At 42.0% G+C, this 26219-nt stretch overlaps 1 protein-coding gene across 2 annotated transcripts; it reads left to right on the forward strand.

Moving 5' to 3' along the window:
- The first annotated feature begins 1185 nt into the window (after positions 1-1185).
- Positions 1186-25052, forward strand: SLC30A10 (solute carrier family 30 member 10). 2 transcript variants are annotated; one of them, XM_066178240.1, is made up of 4 exons: positions 1186-1630; positions 15150-15233; positions 18638-18874; positions 19628-25052. In XM_066178240.1, exons 1-4 carry the CDS (start codon positions 1186-1188, stop codon positions 20104-20106), a joined length of 1245 nt encoding a protein of 414 aa, XP_066034337.1. In that variant the 3' UTR covers positions 20107-25052. The 2 variants fall into 2 exon arrangements, with proteins under 2 accessions (XP_066034337.1, XP_066034336.1); XM_066178239.1 differs by lacking the exon at positions 1186-1630 and adding an exon at positions 14203-14716.
- The last annotated feature ends 1167 nt before the right edge of the window (positions 25053-26219 follow it).

The raw sequence follows: 26219 nt of genomic DNA on the forward strand, positions 1-26219 counted from the left end.
CTCAGAACTAACCGTGTGCACATACGTACACAGATGGGTGTTTTAAATAAAAAGCTGGATTATAAATTTTTTCAAGGAAGATACCTGGTCTTATGGCCCATATTGCCTGGTGTGCCATTAGCAGTAGTTTGTGAGTTTGTGTTAGCTATGGGGCCACTCGGAGCTCAACAAGTACTGCAATGAGTGACAAAAAAATGTTACTGCTTCAGGATCTATTTTCCAGAAATGGCACAAAGTTAGGACTAGGGCAAGCTAGGACTTCAGCAGCTTGAACTTCTGGCTGTGGTTTCCCCAAATCTATGTGCAAGCATAAAAGAATTACTTTGAGATTTTGAGACAGGGTTTTCAAAATGGGAAATAAACAATCTGCTTTGGGTTTATTGTTAAACCTCAGCTTCCATGTCTACTGGCAGTTTGTTTAGAAAATGACCTCCGAATTTTCCAAATTCTCCAATATATTCTCCAAATTTTCTCCATATTCATGAGCAATGTTAAAATGTGCCAAAAGTATAAGAAGTTGTTGTATAGCTGTTTCATTAGGTTGATAAAATGGGAGATCAGTTCAGATGTCTTTAAGTTGTCTTCAATTGTTTTCAGAAGCTTGTTCTACGGGCAGCATCTTCAGTGACTCTTAGAAGCATTTCCTGTTCGTTGTGCTCTTAAAAATCATGTCCACCCAACATGGATTACAAATGTCTTTTTCCACAAGTGTACAGTAGGATTTTTTTGCAGTACTAAAATAACAGGCAACAGAAATGGCAGGAACAGGCATGAGAGGAGTTTTTTGCAAAAGAGAGGTCTTTTCTAACCACCTAAAATTCTGAGCAACCTTTTTATGCTCTCCTGTCTGGGCCTTACTCAGTTTTTTAGCACACTGACACTGGATACAGTAGCAGGTGCTGGTGTTCCCAGTAGTCTTCCTCGGTTTAGTTTTGGTTTTGTAGGAAAAAATGTCTCCTGAGGGCGGGACGCCTGCAAGGACCAGAGCCCTCAACAATGTCTTCACATGACAAATCTCGCTGAACTGCCCTTTAAACTGATTTATTGTTTTACTGCTTCCTATAAAAGTGGCTCCCACATGTGAGCAGGGCTGACAACTGAAGGGCAGGCTCGCGGGCAGGGAGCTGCTCCTGGCTCAGGGCTGTTTCCGTGGATCCCAGGAGTGCAGGGCAGGGAGCCGCAGGCATGGGCCGCTACTCGGGCCGCAGCAGCCGCCTCATTCTCATGTGCATGGTGAGCCTCGCCATCTTCGCCACCGAGATCTCGGTCGCCTACGTGGGCAATTCCCTCTCCTTGGCCTCGGATGCCTTTGCTGTTCTCTCCCACATGATCTCCATGATCATCGGGCTGGTAGGCGTCCGCTTCAGCCGCATCCGGTGGCACAAGGCCAGCACCTTCGGCTTCAGCCGCGCCGACGTGCTGGGAGCGTTCGGCAACTCTGTCTTTGCCACCGCGCTGATGTTCAGCATCTTCGTGGAGGCTATCAAGAGGTTCATCAACCCTCAGAAGACTGAGAGAGCGCTGCTCGTCCTCATTATCGGGGTTTCAGGTCTGGGCTTCAACGTGTTGAACTACGTTATCTTCATGGAGTGCTGCTATTGTCACACAGCCCCTGGGGACGCCGAAACAGGTAAATAACCTCGTGCAGCTGCTCTGCCCCTTGGCACTCCTGCTCGGTTGTAGAGACTGTTTACCGCTTCTCTGGGATGGGTGAGAAAAAATGCAGTTTTCCTCACTCTTTTGTTAGCAAGGCTGATGGATTTTATGCCTGGAACCCGTTCATGTTTCCAGCTGTGGCCACAGGTGTTTATCTGTAAGTCACAGGCATGCAGTTTAAGTGTTGTGTTTGCAAAGTGTACAGTGATCTGCAAGGGAAATCTCCTCCCTGATCCACTGGCTGACCAAACACAGGACAAAGTGTGCTACTACCCTAAGGAGATACTTGTTATGCAATACCTAATCCTGAAATACCAGTCATCCCAAGTCTCGACCTCTCAATATTTTAGTAATAGTGCTGTAATTTTTCTCAGAGACGTGGTTATCTTTAGAGCAGTTCACTGTTTGCAGGAGACAAAAGAATAGGTAAGTGCAAAAGTAGAGTCTCACCATTTCTTGATTTGGGAATATGTTGTGAAAATATTTAGATGCTGACTGAAACAACCTGACTAGAGTGCCGAGTATTCTTTTCTGAGATTTGTTAACCCATGCTTGGGAGAGCATGCAGAGGAGAAACGGACATACTCAGCCACAGAAACATTTTGGAGGAGGTTCTCTTCAGTGCATAGAGTCTTGGCCTTTCAGTTCATTTTTATTAGCGTAGGATTTTTAAAATTTCTGCATTTGGGAGGAGAGAGGGACTGATTTTTTTATTCCTGGAGAAAGTCTCGCAATTTATTTGATGTAAGATACACGTGAGTTCTTTTTCTCTCTCTGAATGTTCTTATATACACATACAAACGTATTTCTTAAAACTAGAAATGTTTCAGTTGAGATCGGAGCCAGATATTTGCGAAGTGTTAACTGGATGTATTGGGGCGCAAGCTGAGAGCCTGGCTCAAAAAGCAAGTGCTGTTACATACTGCTCTAGGTGAGGTAAGGTAAGTCTTATGTTTGACTTTCAGGCTGGACAGGGCTTTGGAACTAGAAATTAAAAATTTGTTAGTTTGTGTTATAGTGTTTAATGTGTTTTCTGATGGACTTTTAAATTGGAAAATATTTCTGTTCATTATTAAAGGTATCTCCATATCATATTGAAGCTTTAACTTTGTTGCAGTTTAACATTAAAGCCAGATGCATAACTGATTTTGGTGCCTGCTTGTTTATATGCCCACCTGTTCAAAACTGAAGTTGCTCTTAGTCTGGATTTCTGGTGATATGTAATTTTCTGGGGGATTTGATTGACTTTTGTGCTGGGAACTGTCATCAATTCCTGACAAAGTCTCTATTTATGATGACTTCTTGGAAGGCAGCTTCCAAAATTGTGCTTCTGAGTGAAGGCAGGGAGGAGGAATACATCAGCACTTACAAGGGAATTAACTGAAATTAATGGCGATTGTGTAGCTAAAGGATGAACTCACTGAATTCCCAGGATCCTGCTCCTAATAACTTTCTGGGACAACACATCCATCCCTCTTCCTCTAATAGACTCATGTCCAAAGACCCAGCAACTCAACTTTGTTTTCAACTGAAATTAAGTTGTATGAGGCAGGGATTAATTTCATACTATCCCATAAATACAGTGTGCAGATTTGTTGGTGGTTTTGCCTCTATATTTCTGCCACAGTGAAACTTCTCTGCTTCCAGTAGTGCCTACAGGCAAGATAATGCTGTTTTATATAGTAGAGGGAACGCTCTTTTCTTCTGGACTTAATTTTGCAATTCCTATTTAGCTAAAATTTCCTGTTTGCTTCCTCTAATCCTCTCTATATTCAACCTGACTTGGATTTTTATTACATTTCTTTCAAAAGAAAGAACAGATAGCTGTAGTCTGAAAAGTATACTAGCATGTTTTACATATATTTTAAAGCTATGTCAAAAAAACCATGAAGAAGAGGGATTCCATCTCTCTGCCTCTTTTCATCCTGCATATGAGGAAAATATGCTCTTTCCTGGAGCTGGAAGGCAAGGTGAATTTTCTAGTGTGCCAGCACCACTAGCAGAAATTCAATCAGATGGCATGGTCTCTGAGTGCTGCTGGTGCTGTCCAGCTGTCCACGGGCAACACCCTGGGAGACACCTGGGCAGGCTCCTGACAACAGCGATGGTTTGCTGGAAGGTGAAGGTTTGTGGAGTAGCTCTCTACCTCTTAAGCATTCTGGGGAAAGGGGAAAATTGCCTTCACATCTTTGTTCCCCAGGTAGGGAATGGATTTAAACCACCTTCTCCTCTCTTGTTTATACCACTTGGAAAAAACCAAAGCAAAAATTGAAGAGAGCAGGTCCATCCTCTAGTGCTGAACTATGTGTGCTGAGGGGAGTGGGAGCATCCAAATCCACCGAAGCAAATTCTTCCATGTGTATTAGTGCCACAGTTAATCATCACAGGCAGCAGTTCTCATTGCTCTGTTGCAAGGCCTACCATCAGGGATGGAAGAGTTACCTGGTGGGATTCCTGGATGCTGCTGACAGCAGGGGCAGAGTGAGATGTGTCTATAATGAGCCCAGAGGACTCTGAGGGAGGTGTTTACAGGTGCCAAATCAGCTCACCATTTTTCCCCTTGTTCTACAGCTGTACTCATTTAACTCACTGCAACATCCACTCCCCAAGTTCTCATCTTAGTAGGAATATTCTTGTTGAGCAAGTCGAAATCTGTTTTTTCCAAGTTAACATCCCTGCTGACCCAGACAAAGCCAATTTCCTCCCTCACCCATTTTCTAGGTCTGTTTTACTTCTCACCCCTAACTCTTTAATCCCTCACCCTTCATTTTTCTGGGTTTGGCTACCCTTTTGCTCTGTCTCCTGTTTTCTAAGTCTTCATCTGCTGCCATCCATCTTCCCCCCCCCCCCCCCCCAGTTGTTCAAATTACAGCTGTCCAGCTGCAAACACCTCTTGTCCCACCAGGTCGAATTAAGGCCTCTCTGTCCTCTAGATCCATCCGTGTACTTGATTCAGACAAATGCAGTTCCCCACACCAAGTCATGACTAAGAGAAGAGGTCAGCAAGAGAAATAGAGAGAGGAAATGCCCTTGTTCTTTCTTTTGATGCTGGCCCAGACCAGCCACTACAGGTATAAAAGTATTTCTATACTCTTTAAAGCAAGTGCCGTGTAGAAATGCTTGAGCCAACTGAGCCATCCATAGCACATGACATCACAGACTAGTTAGTGCTTTGGCTTAAAATCCAGGACATACTTGTTTAAACACAGAAATATTAAAGCTTCCCTAAGAAACTCTTCCCAGAAATTGAAATTCACAGAAGACTTTTCTTGCTGTTGCTGTTGGAAATGACAGAGCACCTTCAGCCAGAGTTTTCAGAGTTTTCTGATGCTTTCGAGGTCATGGATCTTATACAGAAAGTTTTGGCACAAGGATGAAAACCAGGGCTGAGCAGCAATCAGATGAAAATAAAAAACATCATGCTCTCATAATAAATACCAGACAATTTTAATCCTGGCCATGGACCTTACAAAAAAAATACAGAAGCCTGTTTTACTGCACACGGAGACCCAATTACTCTTGTCCATGTAGGTCAGTGCAATTGTCTCTTCTACTCATTTATACACAGTTTTAAACTGTTAGAGGAACCACAGTTTGAAAAGCACCCCATTTAGCCTGATCATAGTAATTCTCTCTTGTTTGCCTTGAGAAAATAAATAAAGGTTTAACCTGGAGAAAACATTTGTTCTGTCGTCTGTACGGGGAGGTGGGGAGGGAAGTAGGAAATAAAGATGTCACCCAGTCCAACCCACCTGACATTGAGCCACACATAAAATGTCTCGGACTGGGAGAAACAGCTCTCATCTTCTCGTGAGAGACCTTGTGGTGTTTGCACAGCTCATTAAATAAAACATGTTCTGTCTGTGTTAGCAGTCAAGTGCCTTTTGCTTTTAATGTCCCTGTTTGTGCAACTGAGCAGGTATGTGAGCTTTTGGTATGGCATCACTGCTGGATTTTGGTTCTCCTCTTTCAGGGTGCACCAGCAGCCTGCCTCTCAGATAGGAGCTGGAAAGTAAACCAGCAGTCACACAAATGGAAAACATACCTTTTTCTCCTTCCAGACCTATGCAGAGTGATGTTGTACTGAGGCTTGCTGCAAGGTAAATCTTTTTTTTCGGGCTTTGTAACTAGGAGATATTTGGGGGCAGACCTGTGAATGAAGAGAGGCATTCACCTTTACTGGCTGGGTGATTTGGAAATACTTTGTTGCTGTAATATGCTGAACTAAATATTCACATCTGGTGGTGCAAACATGCTGATCCCAGGGGAAGTGAGAACATTTATAGAACAAAATAAGTGAATAAATAGCTGCTTAATCGGTACCTTAATGTCATAGACCTTCCAATGGAGGCCTGGAGAGCTAAAATGTGCAGGTATCAAAAAAAAAATTGTATTTGTAGCTGTGCTCTCTGATTCAACAATTGCAAAAATGCATACTGCAGATGGCAAAAATGGACTGGGAATTAAAGTTCCAGAACAAAGGATTTCAGTTTCTTAGGTAGTCAGTGTGAAGAATTTCATGTTTACTTAATTAAACCCCATATAAAAGAGAAAAATAAGTTCCCTGGTTGGAATAGCTTTCTTAAATGCACTGCTGAAAGTGTGACAGACTTTTCCAGGTGATGATGACTCAGAGACCTTTTTAAGGAATTAGAAGGAACCCTGAGTGTAACGCCTGTAACAACATACCACTGGTTTACCCTGCTTTTCACAAATGAAAAGCCTAAAATCCTTTCCTCAAGATCAGCATTGTTCTGTGCTTCCTCTATTTTGAGTGTATTTTCAACGGGTTGATTTTATTTTTCCCTGAAAGCACCAACCCTTCAGTAAACCCTTCACACCAATTCATCCCCTGGCTGCATTCATGCAGATGATGGTAGAATCCACAGCATCAGAGTTTACCAAAAGACAGTTCTGTCACACAGTGCATCCTCATCATCAGGATTTATGTTGCCTCTGTAATGCCCTGTGACATCCAACTCCTAAATATTTTGCATAAATGAAGAAATGTATGCTTTATGTATTTATTTCCATAAATCCCAGAGGTGTTAATGTGTTGGCATGCAGGTAAACAGAGCCTACTGCAACAAAATACTTCGATTTTATGGCTTTGCTGGATGTAGTCCTCTCAAATAGAATAAAAAGGCCAGGGAATGCTCTCAAACTATTTTTAAGTGTTTATCAATTGCCTAAGACTGAACACGTATTTATTTGAAGATCTTCTTCAGTTTAATAGTGTGCAAATAATCCTCACCAAAATTTTCCAAAGGTTTTCTGAGCAGCCACTGCAAAGGTAGCCAGATTTGTGTTAATTTATATTCGGTGGAGCTCTAAAACACAGTCTTTAAAAAGAAACAGGGAAGAGACTGTAAAAGTTTATTTAGCAATGTCCTTCACTAAATTTTCTTCAGAATTTTGAGTGCTCTTCAAATAAACTTCAGAAGATAATCTGAGGATTGGTTTTCAATGAGAAAAATGTGCATCAAAGCGAGTAAAAGCAAATGTTTTAGGGCTACGTTGTGTCCAAAATGGAAAGGGCAGAAAGAAAAAGTGAAGTGTCTGAGTAAAGCAAGCAAAGCATCCCTGGATGGTTTATGCAACAGCATAAAGGTGAGATTAAACTCTCTGAACCTAGATTCCAACAGTGCTAGTGCTGCTGAACTTTGGTTACCTGCATTTGCTCTCAGCCTTGAACCAATTTCTTAGTAAGGGCATTGACAGACTCTGAATTACATCACAGTATCTGGGGTGAGCTGTAAGGAAATAAAAAGACTCTAAGACTACTGAGTTCAAAGTCATAAATAGTTTCAATACAATGGGTTTTTTGAAGGCTGACATGTTGTATACGTTAACTTCAATTGTTTTATTTGGATGTTCTGCAGACAGTTTGACACAGGCATAAGTCTGGTATCAGTTTCAGTCTAGAAATGCTGCTGATATAGAAAATGAATATTTCCTTTTACAATAGGACTCAATGAAACTTACAGTGACAAAGTTAGTGGCTTTCTCTATGTGCTATGCTACCTGGAAGAAGTCATGTGTAGACATAAATATACACACACATACATTTATATGAGAAACATAACAGAGCAACACTTTTTTAAAAAGGGAAGTATTTGAAATATTTCAGGAAGCTTTATCCAGGTGACAGAGCAGGCAGAGACTGACTAGATATGTCCTAAAGTATGCAAAATGCTTTTTTATGCTGGGTATTAAGTGCAGAGAATGGTAATTTGTAATTAAAAAACTGAACAACCATCTTAAGATAGGAAAAAAATAAAAGAAAAATAAGACATTCCAGCCTAGGAATTAAATAATCCCACAGGCTCATCATTCAGATTGACCCACCAGTATATTCAAGTGAAATTTAAGGGAGCATGAAAAATATATTCTCAGGCCAAACTCCAGTACAGAGTTTCTCCCCAGGACAGTTTCAGGACTGTCATGAAGAGTCACAGCTGTGATTAAAAATCCAGGAACATTCACCTCTGTACTCTGCCAAGGACACTGATAAAGCTTTCCCACAGACTACCAAAGTCTTGCTGGTCTAGGGTTCTGCTCCCTGGATTCAAGCAGACCTAACAACTTCCCAGCCATTCCACCTTTCAGTCTATGCCAAGAAACCCCATTTTCCTCTTCTGGGTGTGAGAGGGAGACACAAATAAAATGAGCAAGGAATGAGGAACAATCCACCTTCCACAACTAGGACTGTTGGCCAGTGTTTAGTTTGTTGTTCATTCTCTGGTAGAATTTATTTGTGGCAGAAGCCAACCACATGGTTTCCATTTAGATTTGCTATGAATTTAGTCTATGATTCCTAATTCAGAGAAATGAACCTCACAGTCAAGGCTGTCACCCGGTCTTGGAATGAAGCTTAAAGGCCCTCTCACAGCTATCTATTGCATTTCAGGCTAGGGATGCTGCCTTTAAATGTCATGTGCCCAGGATCAGCCTCAGCTTTTTAGTACAAATGTAGTATTTTCCTCCTCACAGACTTAAACAAGCATAACTCCTTCATTACGTACAGCAGAGTGTGGGCGTTGGCTTCTTTCATTCTGTAGTTTCTTCCAGGTGATTCCTGAAATGTCATTTGTAAATAATTTTTATGATGGGTTAAAAATTAAAGTCTGACAGGACTTTGATAAGCAGAGTGAAGAGTGATCTCTCTTAATGGTAATTCTAATGGTTTCTTATTTTCATGATACTCTTTGCTATCCAAATTCTACAGGAGCATGAAACTATGAGTGACCTTGTTTTCATTCAGCAGTAGAAGAAAATTGCCATCATTACTGCTGTTATTGTTGACACATTTCATAATTACAGAGATATCCTGCTTTCAGTGGCTGGTGATGGCTTCTCTGGAAGTAATTAAGTAGATTTTCACCTGCCACCTTGAAAAATAATAACTTAAGGAGGATGTGGCAAAAAAATGCAAAACCAAGGGCGGCATAGGGAAAGTCAGTAGCCATTGAATGTCTGTCCTGTCTTTTGAAACAAAAATATGTTAAGTGAAACTAGCAGGATTCAGATTCAAAACAAAGAGAAAAAGGCAATAGACAGAGAGCTGACATTGTTCAGCCTGGAGAAGGGAAGGCTCTGGGCACACCTTAAGGCACCTTCTGTTATCTAAAGGAGCCCACAAGAGAGAAAGAGAGGGGCTTTTTACAAGGGCGGGTAGTGACAAAATAAGGGGAAATGGCTTCAGACTGTCAGAGGGTAGGTTTATATGAAATATTGGGAAGAAATTCTTTACTCTGAGAGTGGGAAGGCACTGGAGTACATTGCCCCGAGAAGCTGTGGGTGCCCTGTCCTCAGAAGTGTTCCTGGCAAGGTTGGATGGGGCTTTGAGCAACCAGCCCATGTCTCTTTCTTGTGGCAGCGAGGTTCCAGACTAAACTATCCCATGGTTCTTCACACCATGAGAAGTGATGTGTGGAGCTTGTTTCCAATTAATATTGAAGTCTGCATTGCTGAGTGAGAGGCTGGATTAGGACATGAAAGAAAAATCCATTGAGGGTTACTAGATACAGATCTCTAGCTCAGAAACTCACTTGGGCTGAAAATACTTGAAGAATAAAAGAGTATTAAGGGAAAGTATAATACATACCCTGCTTTACTGCTACCCAAGCATCCTCTTATGGCCACAGGTGGGGACAGCCTCTTGGCTGCCAACAGCTAAGTGCTAAAAATTCAAATGTTGAGTACTTTCAAAGCTTGGTACACAGAGATCTTGAAGCTTACAGGAGTGCTTTTCATCTTTCGGGTTCAGAAGGTAAGTTTGCAATGATTTTAGAACTTCTGAAGAATTTTTCTGATATCTGTTCCTGATTAGGATGAGGAAACTGCAGCTTTTCTAGCAGCGTGGTAGCTGAAATTAGGTTGGCAAATCATTTAGAAAACCAAGGTGCTGGACCTCCTTCCCTGTACCTCCTAAGAACTTGTTCCAACTCAGCACAGTCAGAAATGGAGAGCCTGGGATATTCAGGCTGCTCTTTTGTTTAATAATATGTAGCTTGCTCAAGCCATCTCAGGACTGGATGAATAAGTGAAATCATAACATTCTACAGCTGAATGTCTGCAGCCAGTGTAAAACACACACAGATGCCATGCACACTGCAGAGCCATCATACACGTGGTTCCTTTCTAAAAGGATTTGAGACCAAATGTTCTAATACTGCAGGTGGATTTCTGCAGGCAGAATGGAGGTGCCAGAGAGGGGAAAGAGCCTGAGCGAAAACTGGCAATGGGGCCAGTGACTCCTATGTTCAGGATCATGGCTTTCTTTTGGATGGTGTGGAAGGAGATCAAAGCGTAAAAGAGCTCCAGGGATAACACAAACTTTATTCTGGAGATTCACCTGAATTAATTATTCTTGTTATTGAAAGCAACAACTTATTCAATGAGAATGATTAGGGTAACTTTGCTTACCTGGCAGTTTTAGGAGTTGTTTGTCTTTAAGTGATCGTGGCACCTGGATAAAGAGGGACAGGGAGGTTTGGATGCATAAGGAGAAAAGCAAAAGCTTGGACGTCCAAGCAGCTTCTAAGCAGCCTTAGTGCAAAGGGAAGGCCCCTTCTATGGATGAAGAGCTGGTCAGAAGATGCCCTGGTTTTGGCTGGGATAGTTAATTTTCTTCATAGAAACTAGTACGGCACTGTATTGTGGATTCAGCATGAAGAAAATAATATTGATAGCGCTCTGATGTTTTAGTGGCTGCTGAGTAGTGCTGACTCCACGTCAAAGACTTTTTGATCGTCTGTGCTCTGCCAGTGAGGAACTGCACAAGAAGCTGAGAGGGAGCACAGCCAGAACAAGCAGGACCTGAATTGGTCAAAGGGATATTCCATACCACAGAGTCCTTCTCAGAACATGAGCTGAGAGGAGCTGGCCAGGAGTCATTGACCACTGCTGGGGGATGAGCTGGGCATCAGTCAGAGGATGGTGAGCAACTGTTTGTGCATCACTTGTTTCTTTGGTTTATTTTTGTTTTGGTTTTGTGGGTTTGTTTTTTGGTTTTTTACTATGTTTCAATTATTAAAGTGTTCTTATCTCAACGAATAATGTTTTTAAAATTTTTTTCTGATTCTTCTCCCTATCCTCCTGGACGTGGGAGAGAGCAAGCTGCTGTGTGGCAGAGTTGCCAGCTGGGTTTAAGCTGTGACAGAAGATAAGAAAGAGAGCAGGAGTGAATGAACAGTTCCATAAAAATATGTGCTAAATGTTCAGAAGAGAAAAGTGAATCAAATGTGAGACCACACAGGGAAAGGAAAAAGGGGACAATCAGGACTTTTGCCGTCCCTCTGTACCAGTGCATCTGTGTATCTCCTGTTTCTCTGTATCTGCCCTGTGTTTTGAAGACTCTGCAGGTTTGGTTCCCTCATCTCCCAAAGGTGTAGGTGGGAACTGGAAACAGTCCTGACACAAATCTGTGGTCTGACCCAACAGGCACTGCTCTGTTCTGTGTCGGTGTGTGGCTGTTCTGTGACAAGCAGATGGAGATGTGTGAGCTTGAGAGAAGGAATAATCAGTGATCAGCAGATCCAGTGTTGGAGCTGAGGCTCTGAACACATACAGTTTCTGACACCTTCAGAGAGTCAGCTGTAATTGTGCTCCATGTCAGAGGACTTAGTCACAGCTTCATTTGCTGAAAAAAAAATATTTCTAATGCAATTTCTTCAAAATAACTGTGATATTTTTATGCTTTGCAGTGAGTTCAGAGCTATGAAATTTCCTTTTTTTTCAAAGAAGGCTGATACATATTTTTCACAGGAAGATTAATGATGTTTCAGCTACTGTATTATGTCTTCCTAAAATAAAAGCCACTGCAAATTCCTTTCACTCTTTCAGTTCTAGGAAGGTGCAATTAGCCGGGCTTCAGAGAGCTTTTTTTTTTTTTTTTTTTTTTCTTGATTGTAAGTGAAGTGCCAGAGGCAGGGTTTTCTATCATTAATTATAGTACAGAAGATATAGTCTGTCATTTTAGAATTTATATCTGACTATTAAACCTCCTGTAACTAATATTTTTCTTCTTATTGTTCTACCTATGTGCTTTTGATTTGGCACCACAAATAAGCATCTCTCCTCCTATGCTGGTAGTTGTAATTCTAGAGCTGAAATGTGTGTTGATTTACGATATTCTATCCTCTCACACAACTATGTTTATTTTTATGGTAAGGTTCATTTCAATACATTTATTTTTTTGCATTTGTTAATTAACATATTGCAAGATATTGAATATGTGAATCTCTGCTTAATTGGGAGTTGTGTGTTAATTTCTTTGCAGGGGAGACTATCCCCTGAAAGGCTACTCAAATCCAGTCCAGAGGTTACTTCTTATCTTGGGTTCTGTGCACAGAATTAGGTGAAATGGAGAGGCCTCATTTAAGAGATGTATTCAAGCAAGTGCTTAATCAACAGCAGTAACAATGCAATTGCTTCAGAGGTAGAACAAAGAGGAAATTCCTGAGGTCCTTAAGGAATTTCTGGTTGTGGAGAACACTGCTTTAGGTAGGTGGGACAAGATAGAGTTCCCTTGCTTTGCTGGTTTAAAATCTGACAGCAATGAGTGCTTTGTTGAGCATGGTGAAATATGTGATCTGGCACCTCAGTGTGAATTGTAGCTGCTGAAGAGGTACCTCAGCACTGGTTTGCCTCGGGCATAGCTGAAATGCTCCAAACTCTCACAGGATAACATTTCAAGGACATAATTTTCTCTAGGTCTTACATATTTTATTTAACATTTTTGAGCCCAGGTCTGATACTGAGAACCCCATAGTTGAGGATGACATGATTTCACAGCAGCTCCTTTAGATGTTCAATTTGAAATGATGCTTTAGTAGTCCAGTTCTGTCCTTTTTCCATTTGCAAGCGGGGTTGTCATTTTTGCAAGAACCAACATAAGAACAACAGCAACACAACATCTACAAGTAAAAGCTAGAGGTTTACTACCATATCATGGTTCTTGTAGAGTATCCTGTAGATTAAAAAGTGCATGCTATTATTTTTCTTGTAGGGTAGTGATAGATTTGTGAACACTAAGCTACTATTTTCATAGAATCATAAAATGTTAAGTGTTGGAATGGACCTTAAAGAGCAGTTTCCAACCCCCTGCCATGGGCAGGGACACCTCTCACTAGACCAGGTTTCCCAGAGCCTCATCCAACCTGGCCTTGAACACTGAGAGGGATGAGGCATCCACAACTTCCCTGGGCAACTTGTGCCAGTATCTTACCACCCTAAATTTGCCTCTTTCTGTTTGTAGCCGTTACTCCTTCTTCTATATACCATTCCTGATGAAGAGTCCCTCTCTGGCTTCCCCGTAGCCCCACTTCAGATACTGAAAGGCTACTATGAGGTCTCTCCACAATCTTCTCCACGATGAACAGCCCCAGCATTCTCAGCCTGTCTTCACAGGTGAGGTGCTCAGTCCTCTCATCAACTTTTTGACCTCCTCGGAGTTGTTCCAACAGCTCCACGTTCGTATCTTGGGGTCACCAGATTTGAATACAGCACTGCAGGTGGGGTCTCACCAGAGCAGAATAGAGGAGAGGAGAATCACCTTCAACCTTCTGGCCACGCTGCTCTGGATGCAGCCCAGGATTCGCTTGGCTCTTTGACACACCTTTTTAAAGGTTGGTGGCTGGAAATAAGCTGGCTCAGTAGATGGCACTCTGTCCTTTGGTTTGGCACTTTTGTCGCCAATAAAGCACCAAAGGTCGGTAATTATTGGATCCGTCGCTAGAAACTCACCGTCTCGGGCCGGCAGGAGCGCAGGCAGGACAGCCTTGGGTAGCTCTGCCTGCCCTAGAGGGCCCTTCTCCCGCCGCCGCGCCGGCTCCGCGCCTCCCCGCCGCCCATCTATCTCCCCTTTATTCCAGGTTCGGTGGATTTCGCATCTCCCGCCGTCGCCGCTCGGGGTCGGCGGTGCCCGGGGCGGGGCGGGGCGGTGCCCTCGGGCGGTGCGGGCCGGGCCGGGCCGGCCGCACTTATTGCGGGTGGGCGGCGGTGCTGGCGCGGAGTGTTACCGGCCGGCAGCGCACGGCCGCCATGGGGCGGTACTCGGGAAAGACGTGCCGCCTCATCTTCATGCTGGTGCTCACCGTCGGCTTCTTCGTGGCCGAGCTGGTGTCCGGGTACCTGGGCAACTCCATCGCGCTGGTGTCCGACTCCTTCAACATGCTCTCGGACCTCATCTCCCTCTGCGTGGGGCTCTCCACCGGGCGCATCGCCCGCCGCAGCCGCCGCGGTCCCCGCGCCACCTACGGCTACAGCCGCGCCGAGGCGGTGGGAGCGCTCAGCAACGCCGTCTTCCTCACCGCCCTCTGTTTCACCATCCTCGTGGACTCCATCCTCCGCCTCGCCCGGCCCGAGCCCATAGACGACGCCCAGCTGGTGCTCATCGTCGGCACCCTCGGCCTCGCCGTCAACGTCGTGGGGCTCCTCGTCTTCCAGGACTGGGGCGCCTGCTGCCGTGGGCGGCGCCGGTCCCCCCGTCCTCCCGCGGCCACGGCGCTGCGGGACGTGCCCGGTGGCACCCCGGACGGCCAGGAGGATGAAGCAGGTGCCTTTCGGCTGCGCTTCGCCTTCCCCTCGTGTCTCGCATCTCTCCCCACCCCTCCCTCCCTTCAGCATCCCTTCAGCATCCCTTCGTACCCTCCCCCACCCCCTTTCTCTCTCTCGTTTTCCCTCAGGACCCGACCCCCCAATTCTCTGGGCCCTATCAGAGCCCCAAGGCCAACCGTGGGCCCCGGGGGGTTTCACTAAGCTCACTCAGGCACCCGCCGCCTCTTTCACCTTGTACTTTACCCCGGGTTGCTGAGTGTCCCCTCGGGAGGGGGGCAGGAGGCATTGCCCAGGGGAGCTGCACGGGAAATGTTTTGGCTTGTTTTTATTTTTCTTCTTGTCATCTTTGAAGTAAGTTGGTTTTGAGAAGGTTGATGTTTTTTCTGTTTGTAGAACTTATACACAACACAGCGTTTCTTCTTTGAATGCAGGTGATTCACCAAATGACCAAAAGAGCCCTGAAGAGGGGTGTGAGAAGAAAAAAGAGAAAAAGTCTGAAGCTTTGAATATCAGAGGTATGGCATAGGGATTATTCTGCTAATGTTAAATTAACTTCAAACACTTTGATTTCCTTTTCAGATTTACATACACACCCACAAATATCAGTTAGAAAGGGACTCTTCTGTGTAATTAGATCCAGTTTTCTCTAGCAGAAATATTTTGATTTTTTGGAATAGCATAAGTAGTAACAAAATAATGTCATGCTGATTTGGCTTTGAGTGTGCTCACGTTTTGATTTTTATTCTTAGAAGAGTGCAGCTGAACATTTGGAAAGGACACAGACCCTGTTGCACTAAGGTCAAGTCATTAGAGGGTTTACAGGAAGGTAACACAGGTAGCTATGAGGTGCATCTTTGAGTGTCACTCATGTAGTAGTTTAACAGTTTTCAACCTTAAAATGCTTTTTGGGCAAAAAACAGAAATCATTCCAAACCCCCAGGTTGATAATGTTTTGTTGTCAGCATAAGGAAAAGGGTTCTGAAACTGGTGCTTCAGCATGGTGTTTTTGCAGGTGTGAACTCATCCCTGTGAGTGTGTGACAGGATCAGCCCTTCCCATGGTTGTAATTTGGCAGTTCTTTGGGATTCTGTGGAATGATACATAAGCTGCTTCTAGGAATAAATTACCCACCTGTCCCTCCCTGTCCGTGTACGCGTTTCTATGCATACACATTTATGTACCTACTCTGTGCAGAGCCAAAAGCAAATGTCTTTGAGGAGGTGAAATATTGAGTTTGTCCCCAAGGAAAGGACTATCAGAAACCTCCATGAGAACAGTAGTTTCAGGTTTCCTCTGGTCACTGATCAGCAGCTGATATTCCCCCAAGGTTGTGTGAGTTTGCTTCGCATGAATTCAACTTCAGGGGTCAATGTGGCAGCCAGGCCCTTGGGTTCACTGGGATTTTTTTACATACGTCTGTCTTTCAAAAGTGTTTGCAGAGCTACATAAATGCATCTGTAGGGGAAGATGCTTTGGAAAATCAAACCATGTGCTAGAGCCACAACACTTACTTGAATGTCTAGAAGTCGGTGTCACTGGATATTATGGCATTATAGTGGTAAGATGATTGGATCAGGATAAGCAAACTGTCACATTTAGGGATGGAGAAGAGTAAGGAACCAATTACTTTAGAAAAGGCCTTGCTTTCCTGAGCCACAATGCTTAGGTATAAAGATGCTGGAAGCTTTCAAAAAATATCTGACGGATAAGGGATTTTGTGACAGTTACTTTAAGGTACGTGTCATCTTTTATTTTTAAAAATAAATTTTTAAGTGTTTCTTTAGTATGTCACCTTTGCAAAATCTATTTTTATTGTCTTTATAAATATTCCTTGCTTCTGTAGTCATAAAGATATGCCTCTCTGAAATTCTGATTCAATCCATACTTTTCCTTTTAAGTTAGTTACTAGCTGTACTTACTTCATAGTCACTTGGCAAAAATTTCTTTTGTTGTGGAACTGGAGCCTCCCTGAAAAACATGGCTGGACAAAATGGATTGGTAGAGGAATGGCTTCCTTGATTTTATAACTGGTAGGAACAGGAATCCACAAATTCTGCCTGGCAGGATTAATTATTGTAATGTGAAATTATTCCTTTTACTGCTTGAGCATACACAGAATAGTTCAGTTAGACTTTGGAAGGCACCTGTTGGAAATTGCTACCTATGGTCTTACCATACTGACTTCATTTAGTAAAAATTCTTTTTTCATTCCAACTAATAATCACAGCTTTTGGGATATGATAGGGAAATGGATACATTTCTGTCTGAGCCCTAATTCTGTGATGCATTACCAGGATTATGTATTAAAGACATTAAGAATGTAAAGTAAACATTTTTCCAAATTCTGTATTCTCAATTACTAATTCATCAAAATTCTGACATAGTTAGTTTTTGTTGTTGTTGTTTTTTATTTTTTTTTTCCCTCTTAACTCTAAAGAAGGCTTTTTGAAACATTTTCCTGTTCCGTATAAGCTGTGCCCTCTTGTTAGTTGCCTGGGCAATGCAACTGCATCCTGCCTGCCCCTCTTGTTAGTGCAACAGCTGATAGCCCATGCTGAATCAGAACTATTTGTAAATGAAAAGGAAACACTGCAACACTGTTAGGAGGAGTAAAACCCTGTGGTAGTCTGCCAAATGGGGCAGAACATGCCTGACTCCAGCATAAAGAGCTGGACTCACCAGGAGCTTGTACTTTCTTATCTGACCCAAGTGATTTGGAGGAACTCCAGAGGTTGTGGCCTTCATTTCTCACACAGATCAAGGTGTGTTCAGAGCTGGCAAGAAACAGCAGCATAGGCAGAGTTCTAGAGCTCATCCAGTATCCAGCATCATCAAAACTCTTTGCTGTGTTTTTAGTGAGTTTTGGGGGAGCCTTTTACAGCTTCTCACTTGAAAGTGTATGTGATAGGGTTGTTAAGAAAAGATGGTTCATTTTCTTCTCTCACAGCCCCCAAACAAAAAGTATTGACAAAGAAATTCACTTCCTATAGAGGGAGAGGTTCTGAATTCAGGCATGGGTTGGAATAAAATCTGAGTCTGACCAGTAAAAATTAACAAAACTGGAGCATGTTTGAACAGTGATGGGAAGAGTTTATGTAGAGTAAGAAGAAAAAGGCACTGATTGGATTATTGTAACTCTCTAGCAGGAAGACTGCCTTTGTCATTGTAGTTTAAAGTGCAGCTAAATATGTTACTGTAAGAGCCTGTTTTGTGTCTTTACCTTTTGTACAAAACTGTCTTTATAAGATGTAAAAAGAGGTACCCAGCATTCCTCTCAGAGTAGTCTAGGCATTAAACCATGTGACTGACTCTGGAACCAGATTCTGATTTTTGGCAGGTCTGAAGGCTAGTAGTATTGATGGAGCAAGGTTTAGTATGACTGGTAATCAAGTTTGATCTAAAAATTGGAGTCTGAGGGTATTTGGAGCCAGCTTAGATTTCACTCAGGCAATTTTTCAAATTTTAGCAGTGTCACAGAAATTGGTGGGGGGAAAGTAACTGTTATTTGGGGTGGTCTGCAGCTGTCAACTTCCAGGGTAGAATAGATAGATTTAGTCATCAATTTTTAATTTAGATTTAATGTGCCAGGATCTGTTAATAATCTTCATGCATTTAAGCAAGCACATTTTGTGTTACCATGGCTTTGCAGCTGGATAGCAGTCGCTAGCATATCCTACATGCTTAATAATGCATCCCACTCACACAGCAGTGCTTCAGTCAGTATTTCCCTTGCTGTTTTTTCCAAAAGCTGTTACTCAAAACTTTAGTTAGGATATTAATGGCTGGAATATTGCATTCTTCATGTCAAGTGGAACATACTTGAAAAACACAGCATTATACCTCCCCCTAGAAAAAAACAAAACAAAGCAAAAAAACCCCAAACCTACCCCACTAATGGAAATTGTGCTGTTTGTTTCAGGTGTTCTTTTGCATGTTATGGGAGATGCACTTGGATCTGTCGTTGTGGTAATTACTGCTACTATCTTCTATGTACGTCCTCTGGGGAATGCTCCATGTAATTGGCAGTGCTACATTGATCCAAGCCTGACAATAGTTATGGTGTTCATCATTTTGTCTTCTGCATTCCCACTTATAAAGGAGACCTCAGCTATCTTGTTGCAGATGGTCCCCAAAGGTGTTGATATGCAAATACTGAGTAAGTCAAATTTGTTGTTGAAATGATGTTAATTTTAATGGTGTTTTTCAATGTATATGTTATTTGTGGAATGACATGTTTGGATTATTTACTCATAATAGCTCTGAATTCTCAAGAACTGTGAGAAATAGTCACATGTCTGTGTCCTAGCAACATGACTCAAATCTCTCTGGATTAGTCGAAGCATGCATTTTGAGAATGCGGTACTCCAACAATACATCAAACATACCAGGTCTTGAGCTGTTAATGCTTTGTGTGGGTTATTTGTGAAAGAAACAACTGAGTTACAATCTTTTCCAACCCTTCTGAAAGGGCTGCTTCTGAAAAGCTTCCAAAACATCTTAGAAATTTCCATTAAGGTTGGTTAACTTTGTAGCTCTTAAGCACTGTTCACACTGGTTAATTGTGGGGTAACACTGGGTATTTCTGGAATTCCCTCCTGCTCAGGGGTTAAAGAAACCAGAAGATGTGGGATCTTGATGGAGGAAATGATGCTATAATATTTCCTCTGTGAAGAGCTGGTAAATTGCCATTAGGGAGCCTGAGGGACTGGTGAGTCCAAAAGGAAGGAAGCCACGTTCATCACTTGGAGGCTGAACAGAAGGCAGCTGAGAGTAGACACATTTTATCAAGTATATATCTTCTAAAATGATAGTTTTGACACTTCTGGTTTTGGATAAGGTGCCTAGTGAGACAGCTGATAATTAGTCAGTGTACCAAAGCCCCTAATACCATTCCGTTATTGTCTTCCAGCTGATAGACTATCTCGTGTACCAGGAGTTAGCAGTCTCCATGAGGTGCATGTCTGGGAGCTTGCAAGCGGGAAGAACATTGCCACTCTTCATGTCAAGTGCCAAACCCCTTCTGATTACCAAGGTGCTGCTCACAAAATACGGAAGATTTTCCACGAGGCAGGAGTGCATTCTGTGACCATCCAGCCCGAGTATGCTGACCACAAGACCTCCTCACATCTTCTGTGCAGCTCACCCTGCGTCTCAAAAGCCTGTGACTCTCATTTGTGCTGCAGCCAGAGGGAGCTGCCCCGGGCTGAAACGAATGGCTACATGGAGAAAAGCAGAAGCTCCCCCTCTGCACAGTACAAAGACAATGGTTCAAGGAAAAGTGACATTGAAATCCCTGTGGAGGACCCAGTGGCAGAGGAGAGCATGAAAAACACGAAAAATTGTGATGTGTCCGATGACAAATCCCAGTCGGGTAGTACACGATTTTAGGCAATTCGCTCTGCTCTGTGTTGTGTTCTCATGGAGCAAACATATCCTGGCTGGGAAGGGGGGCATTGGTGGTTGTAGCTGAAGTTGGTGTGGCAAAAAGATTTCTGTGCTTTAGCTGTAAACCAAAATACACCTAAAGCCCCCTTGTACCTGAACTAAGGGTTAAGATTTCCACCAAGGCTGTTGCATTCGTGTGATTTTTGTGATGCAACCATACCCAGTTCCTTACCAAACTAAGACTGAATTCCTATTGTTAGAGTGGATGGGGTCTGTCGCTCTCTGTCTGCACTGATGTTTGCAGTTCATGGCCAGTAGCACTGGGAAAGAACCTCTGGCCTTTCCTGCTGGAGTGAGCTGTTTCTTGAAAGCCCTGTGGCCAGTTAATGATTGTACTGGGCTGAAGTAGTGTATATTTATAAAGGACTTCAGTAGAGATGCTTTACTGGTCCTTAAATCCCAATTTTGCATGGACAGTTCATTTTGAACAGTAACAATTCTGGCCAGTGGAGTTTGTGAATGAAATTTAGAGTGTCTAAGGGGAAGCACTCAGGAATTTTGACTTGTGTTATTTTCTTGATTGACTCCTGTATTTAGGGACAGAGCAAAAGCTGGTCTTGCTTCTCCCTAAGTAATACTGGAGTCCCAACCTAATCACAGATTAGTGTGCTAAGGAATAGACTGCTTGTCATGAAAGCAAATAAGTACCTACTAACCTTGTCTGTACTGATTCTAGAAAATGGAAATGCAGGCAGTCATCCAATTAACTTTTATCTTTTTCACTGTTATGATTGTACAACTCAGTCTTTTAAAATTCTTACTATCCTTTTCCTGACAACACAAGTTCCAAGAGGCATGGTCTTATTTCATCATTGTGCAGGATGATTGCATTATCTTTAACACTGAGTCTGTCATTATTCATGCTGAATAAATAAGCTACAGTTTATTATGAACAGTTGAAATTCTGCAATTCTATTATTAAGGCATAATTTAATATTGTATTAATTAAGGAAGCACCTTTAAAGTTTTGTATGCAGTATTATCACTTAGAGGGAGCTTTAAAAAAATTAAACCAGGAAATTTTTCCTGGTTTAGTCTCAATCATTTCTTGTTGGCTGGTTTTAAAGGTCGTGATGCTTTGAACCCTACCCTCTGCCTTGGCCCTCTTCCCCTGCCCAAAGGTGTATTTTAAAGTGTATTTAGTGAAGCAGTTCACTATCTTTTGGCTGCTTGCTCTTTCTGAAGGTATGCAAGGGTGCTCTAAGGAAAACGAGGTGATGTGCCCTGTCACCAGTGCTGGATTTCAGTCACACATGTTCTGCAGGTTTCTGGGGGGAGAAACCCACTATTCAATCCACACTGAGTCTAGTGCTTGGTCTACCTGGCTATGCAGATCAGATCCAGAAGATCTCTAATATATTTTGCTGGCAAAAGCAGCCTTTCAATGGTCTGTGTGGCCTGGACATGCTATTTTATCCACAGGGACATCTTTGTAAAATAGTGGTGTCTTTACCTCGGTGATACCTTAACAGAAAGGGCGAATTGATTTCCAGCCTGGGCTGGGAAAATACCAGGACATCCTTGTAAGGATGGCTAAAAAGCAGCCAAATCCTTATTAATAAAGATGATTGCAATAATTCAATGAATATTAAAACACACAGCAGGATATTTTACTGCTTGGAATGTAATATATACTGAAGCAGTGATTTCAGTCTAAATAGAACATTTCTAGAATTATAATTACCCCTTTTAAATAGATGTTTTAATGAATTAAGATATTTTATACCATTTCATTGTAAGTTTGTATCATACAAATTTACCTATTTGTTAATATAATTAAGAGCTTGATCCTCCAGGCTCTTTGATTCCATTGGCAGCAGCAGGCTCTTGCTTGGCAGTTACTGCACGAGTTAATGTAAATCAGGAAACATTGTAAGAATTGCTCTGTCTTTTAAAAGCCTGTGCCATGAAGTAAGACAGCCCTTTCTTCTGTCCTTTTTTTATTTCCCTCTTTATTTTCATCTATGACGATGCTTAGATGTAAATAAAAAATACATTTATTGTGTTTTTGACAACTGGAATAGAAATCTCCCAAAATAACAACATCCGTGGGAGAGCTTTCTTCCCAGATATCCTCTAAAACAAGCACCCTTTCATGGTTATGCATAATTATTTGTATCTTAAATCAGGTAATTTTATATATATATATGTGTACATATATATATGTATTTTATTAAATGGTTGAAAGCTGGAATGGCAGTACTTACTCTGGGATTAAAGAAAGCTAGTATGTGTGATGTTTGGGGCATTTGTCAAAATGGACAATTTTTATTCTTCCAGTGTTAAAACCGTGGCTATGTATTTTTTAAAACTTTTAAAAGTGCTGTAACCTGAAAATACAATGAAATAACGTTCTTAAACTTTATTTTCTCTTGTCTGGTTGAATGTACTGTAATTGCTGCCTGTGAATAAATGGGAAGATACCAAGGATTGTAGAAATCATCATAGATTTTGATAGATAATAATGACAGATTTTACATTTGCCTTAATACTTAAGCAAAACCAATAGAGCTGTGTTACTTATGAGATAAACCTTGCTTTTTTGGGGGGGACTTTCAGGGTATTCAATTGAGATTTCTGACCAGCATCTTTAGCCTCGTTTGAGTAACAAAATATTTTCCTCCTGTACTGTGTGTCCCCTCTCTACCTCTGTGGAAGACTTCATTACAATCTGTGTATTTTGTATTGGCCTGTTTCCCTTCAGTTCTTGGCGTATTTCTTCTAATTCTGTTGAAGCAGGCTTCCCTTGTTTTGAGATACAGTATATTTCCATGTTAGCCCTGATCTCTGGGCACTTGTTCTAAATTCAGTTTTGTGGTCTATTGCACTGTCATAAAAGCTCTGTTCTGGCCTTTTTAGCTGAATTACTTTGCCCCCCCCCACCCCCACCCCGACAAATGCAGGTTAATTGTACCTCTCTGTCCTCTTCAAGCGCTGCCTTACAATTGTCTCTCTTGGTATTTGGATTTTCTTGCAATGATTGTCCCTTCTGTCTGTTGCTGCTGGTGGCAAAGGAAATCTGCTTAAGTTATATATAACTTTCAACTGGTTGTCCATCTCCTGTGGATGTGATTCATAGCCAATCCTACATATGACTTAGTGGGATGATGACGAAACCTTTGCTAGGCTTGCCAGATCTTTCTGCAGTAAAAGTGAAACGTGGAGTAAGTTAACATGACACTGAAAGCTAAAGCAATTTAAGGGCCTTCATCAGCAGTGTGCCTTTTCTTAAAGGGAATCAATCCTTTGTCACCTTTTCACCTGTGCCAAAAGTGCCAATTTGATTTTTTTCTTCTTCTTCTGCAACCCTCTAAATGCAGGTGTTGCCTTTACTCTTCATTATTAAGAAAACTGCTATTGTTTTCAGGAATATTGCCTTTGTTTTGCCGCTTTTCAGCTGACATCCTTTTCCTTGTCTTTGCAGTACTTACCTTGATTCATAGTGCAAGTATGTTTTCTCCCTCTTAGTGGTTTTTTTTTTTTTTTTTTTTTTTGTTTGTTTGTTTGGTTGGTTGGTTTTTTTTTTTTTCTGGTTGTCTCTTCAATAAAAGCATGATGGTTTTGATAGCCTGGTCATGGTGATCTACCAATAATACAATTTAGAAATACCTTTTTATGCACTGGTTTAATTTTGCACTCCATTCTATTAAAATACACCCACTTTCTGGTTTTGCTATGTGACATACCTTACCATTGCAAACCAGTTTTTGACATCCTTTATTTTTCCCTATTCTTTCCCTCTCCCATTCCTGATTATAATGCTTAATGTCCTGAATACTCCCTTTTATTCTGAACTTTGAGGGAAATATGCCTGCACCTGAATTTTTCCCAAAGAGATGTTCACTACCCAATTTCTATGGATGGCTTGATGTGAGCTACTCTGAGGACTATTTTGTGTCCTGTGATCTGTGTAGAAGTTTTATCTAAGTAATCATCCTGAGAATATGAACACCTGTGTCTATGTATAATTAAATTCTTTATGAACTCTCTACCTGAATCAGCTTCTTAAGAAAGGTGGATTTCTAACCTGGGAAGGTATAATGAAATCAGGAGGGTTCATGGGTCATCCATTAACATCTTGGGGGAAAGCTTGGTAAAAGATAATTCAAAAGCTATGAACATTCCTATAAGTTCTATTACTTACTCTGCTGTACAGTGGAAGCACTTTCTATGTTAAATACTTTATTTGAACAGTGATACCTTGATGTGAGGATGTTGCTGTAGAACATTGTTACATTTATGGAGCCACGTTGCTTAAAAGTTTCCTCCAGTTTTTCTGTTCCTTATGTGATTTAATGTGCCAAAATAATGTAATTTCCATGATTGCTGAATCTCACTGTGGTTTTATTAACCATTAGTGAGAAATGACTTAAGGTTTTAGGTACAGCTATATTTTTATCAAAATGAAGTTTGAATGTCTTGTAAATAAAGTGTGTTTTTAAATAAAACTTTGTTCTGAGCTTGATGTGTGCTAGCAATAGGGAGCTTGTGTCTCTGGGTAATTTTAAGACTTTTGTATGAGTGAAATTTGCTCTCATCCTGTGAGACAGTTAATGTTGCAAATCTTGTATATGCTCAGAGGAAAAGGGGATCAACACTCAAAAGCTTATCTTCTGCAAGCAACCTTGTATTTGGGCACATGGAGAAAGTTGAATGTCATGAAACTCCTGGATGTACATGCTGGAAATGGGATGACGTCTAACACTACAAGTTTAGGTGCTGTTTTTGGAGCAGCAGTCCTGGAGGTGCCCTTAGATGCTTCTCTCTTCTTAACATCAGTATCAGGTATCTGCCAACTGGTCCCTACTGTGTTGTGTCCAATTCTACAGTTGTGCTTGTCCCTACTTATTTAGTTAACAATAATCAATAAAGAGGCAGTGGTCATTGTGCTTGGCTTTTGGTTTTTTTTTTTTATTCTTTGATTCTGTCTGAGTGGCAGATGCTACGTAAATGCTCCATAAGAAATTCAGTTTGTGTTTGGCCAATATCTTTCCTGTGCTTTTGTGTGTGGTTGGTGTTACTCAGCTTGTGGACAACAGACGACTAGTGATTTGGAAGAGAGAACTGAAAAATTTTTAAAGCAGTTCCTGACAAAATTAAAATTACGCATAGATTCATAGGATGTTAAGGGCTTGAAATGGATCTTAAGCATTACTTAGTCCTAACCCTCCTGCCATGTGCAGGGATATCTCCCACTAAACCAAGTTGCTCAAGGCCTTACCTAACCTGGTCTCGACCTCCAGGTTTGGGATATCCACAAACTCCCTGGGCAACCTGTTCTAGTATCTAATCACCCTCACAGAATTCTAAAGAATTTCTTCCTAATATCTAACCTAAATTTCCCCTCTTTCAATTTGTACCCATTATTCCTTGTCCTATCACTGCAGTTCCTGAGGAAGAGTCTCTCTCTGGCTTCCCTGTAGCCCCACTTCAGATACTGGAAGGCTGCTATGAGATCTCTCCATGACCTTCTCTATGATGAACAGCCCCAAAATTCTCAGCCTGTCTTCCTAGGCAAGGTGGTCCAGTCCTCCTATCAACTTTTTGACCTCCTCAGAGTTGCTCCAGCAGCTCCATGTCTTTATGTTGGGGTCACCGGAGCTGGATGCAGCACTGCAGGTGGGGTGTCAGCAGAGCAGAGGAGAAGAATCACCTCCTTTGACCTGCTGGCCACGCTGCTTTGGATGCAGCCCAGGGTATCTTTTGCTCTCTGGGCTGCAAGCACACATTGCCAGCTCTCATCAAATTTTTCATCCACCATCACCTCCAAGTCTTTCTCTACACGGCTGCTCTCAGCCACTTCTCTGCCCAACCTGTGGGTGTGTCTGGGATTGCCATGACCCAGGCGTAGGACCTTGCAAAGGAACAGTATCCCAGCTGCACAGACTGACAAAAGGCACCTGAAATTCCAGGACTTCTCTACACAGAGGCCCTTATCTTGTATCTCAGTCTTTTTGGAGCAGAAGTTGTTTTTCCACCTTAGGGTGCTGCTACTGTTTTGGTACTTTTGTACTCTCCAAGAAGCCACAGAAAGAGGATGAGTTTGGGCTGGATGT

Source organism: Chamaea fasciata, unplaced genomic scaffold (genome assembly GCF_029207755.1).
Source record: "Chamaea fasciata isolate MVZ Bird 193981 ecotype frontalis unplaced genomic scaffold, bChaFas1.0.hap1 SCAF_3, whole genome shotgun sequence".
Lineage (NCBI taxonomy): Eukaryota > Metazoa > Chordata > Aves > Passeriformes > Sylviidae > Chamaea > Chamaea fasciata.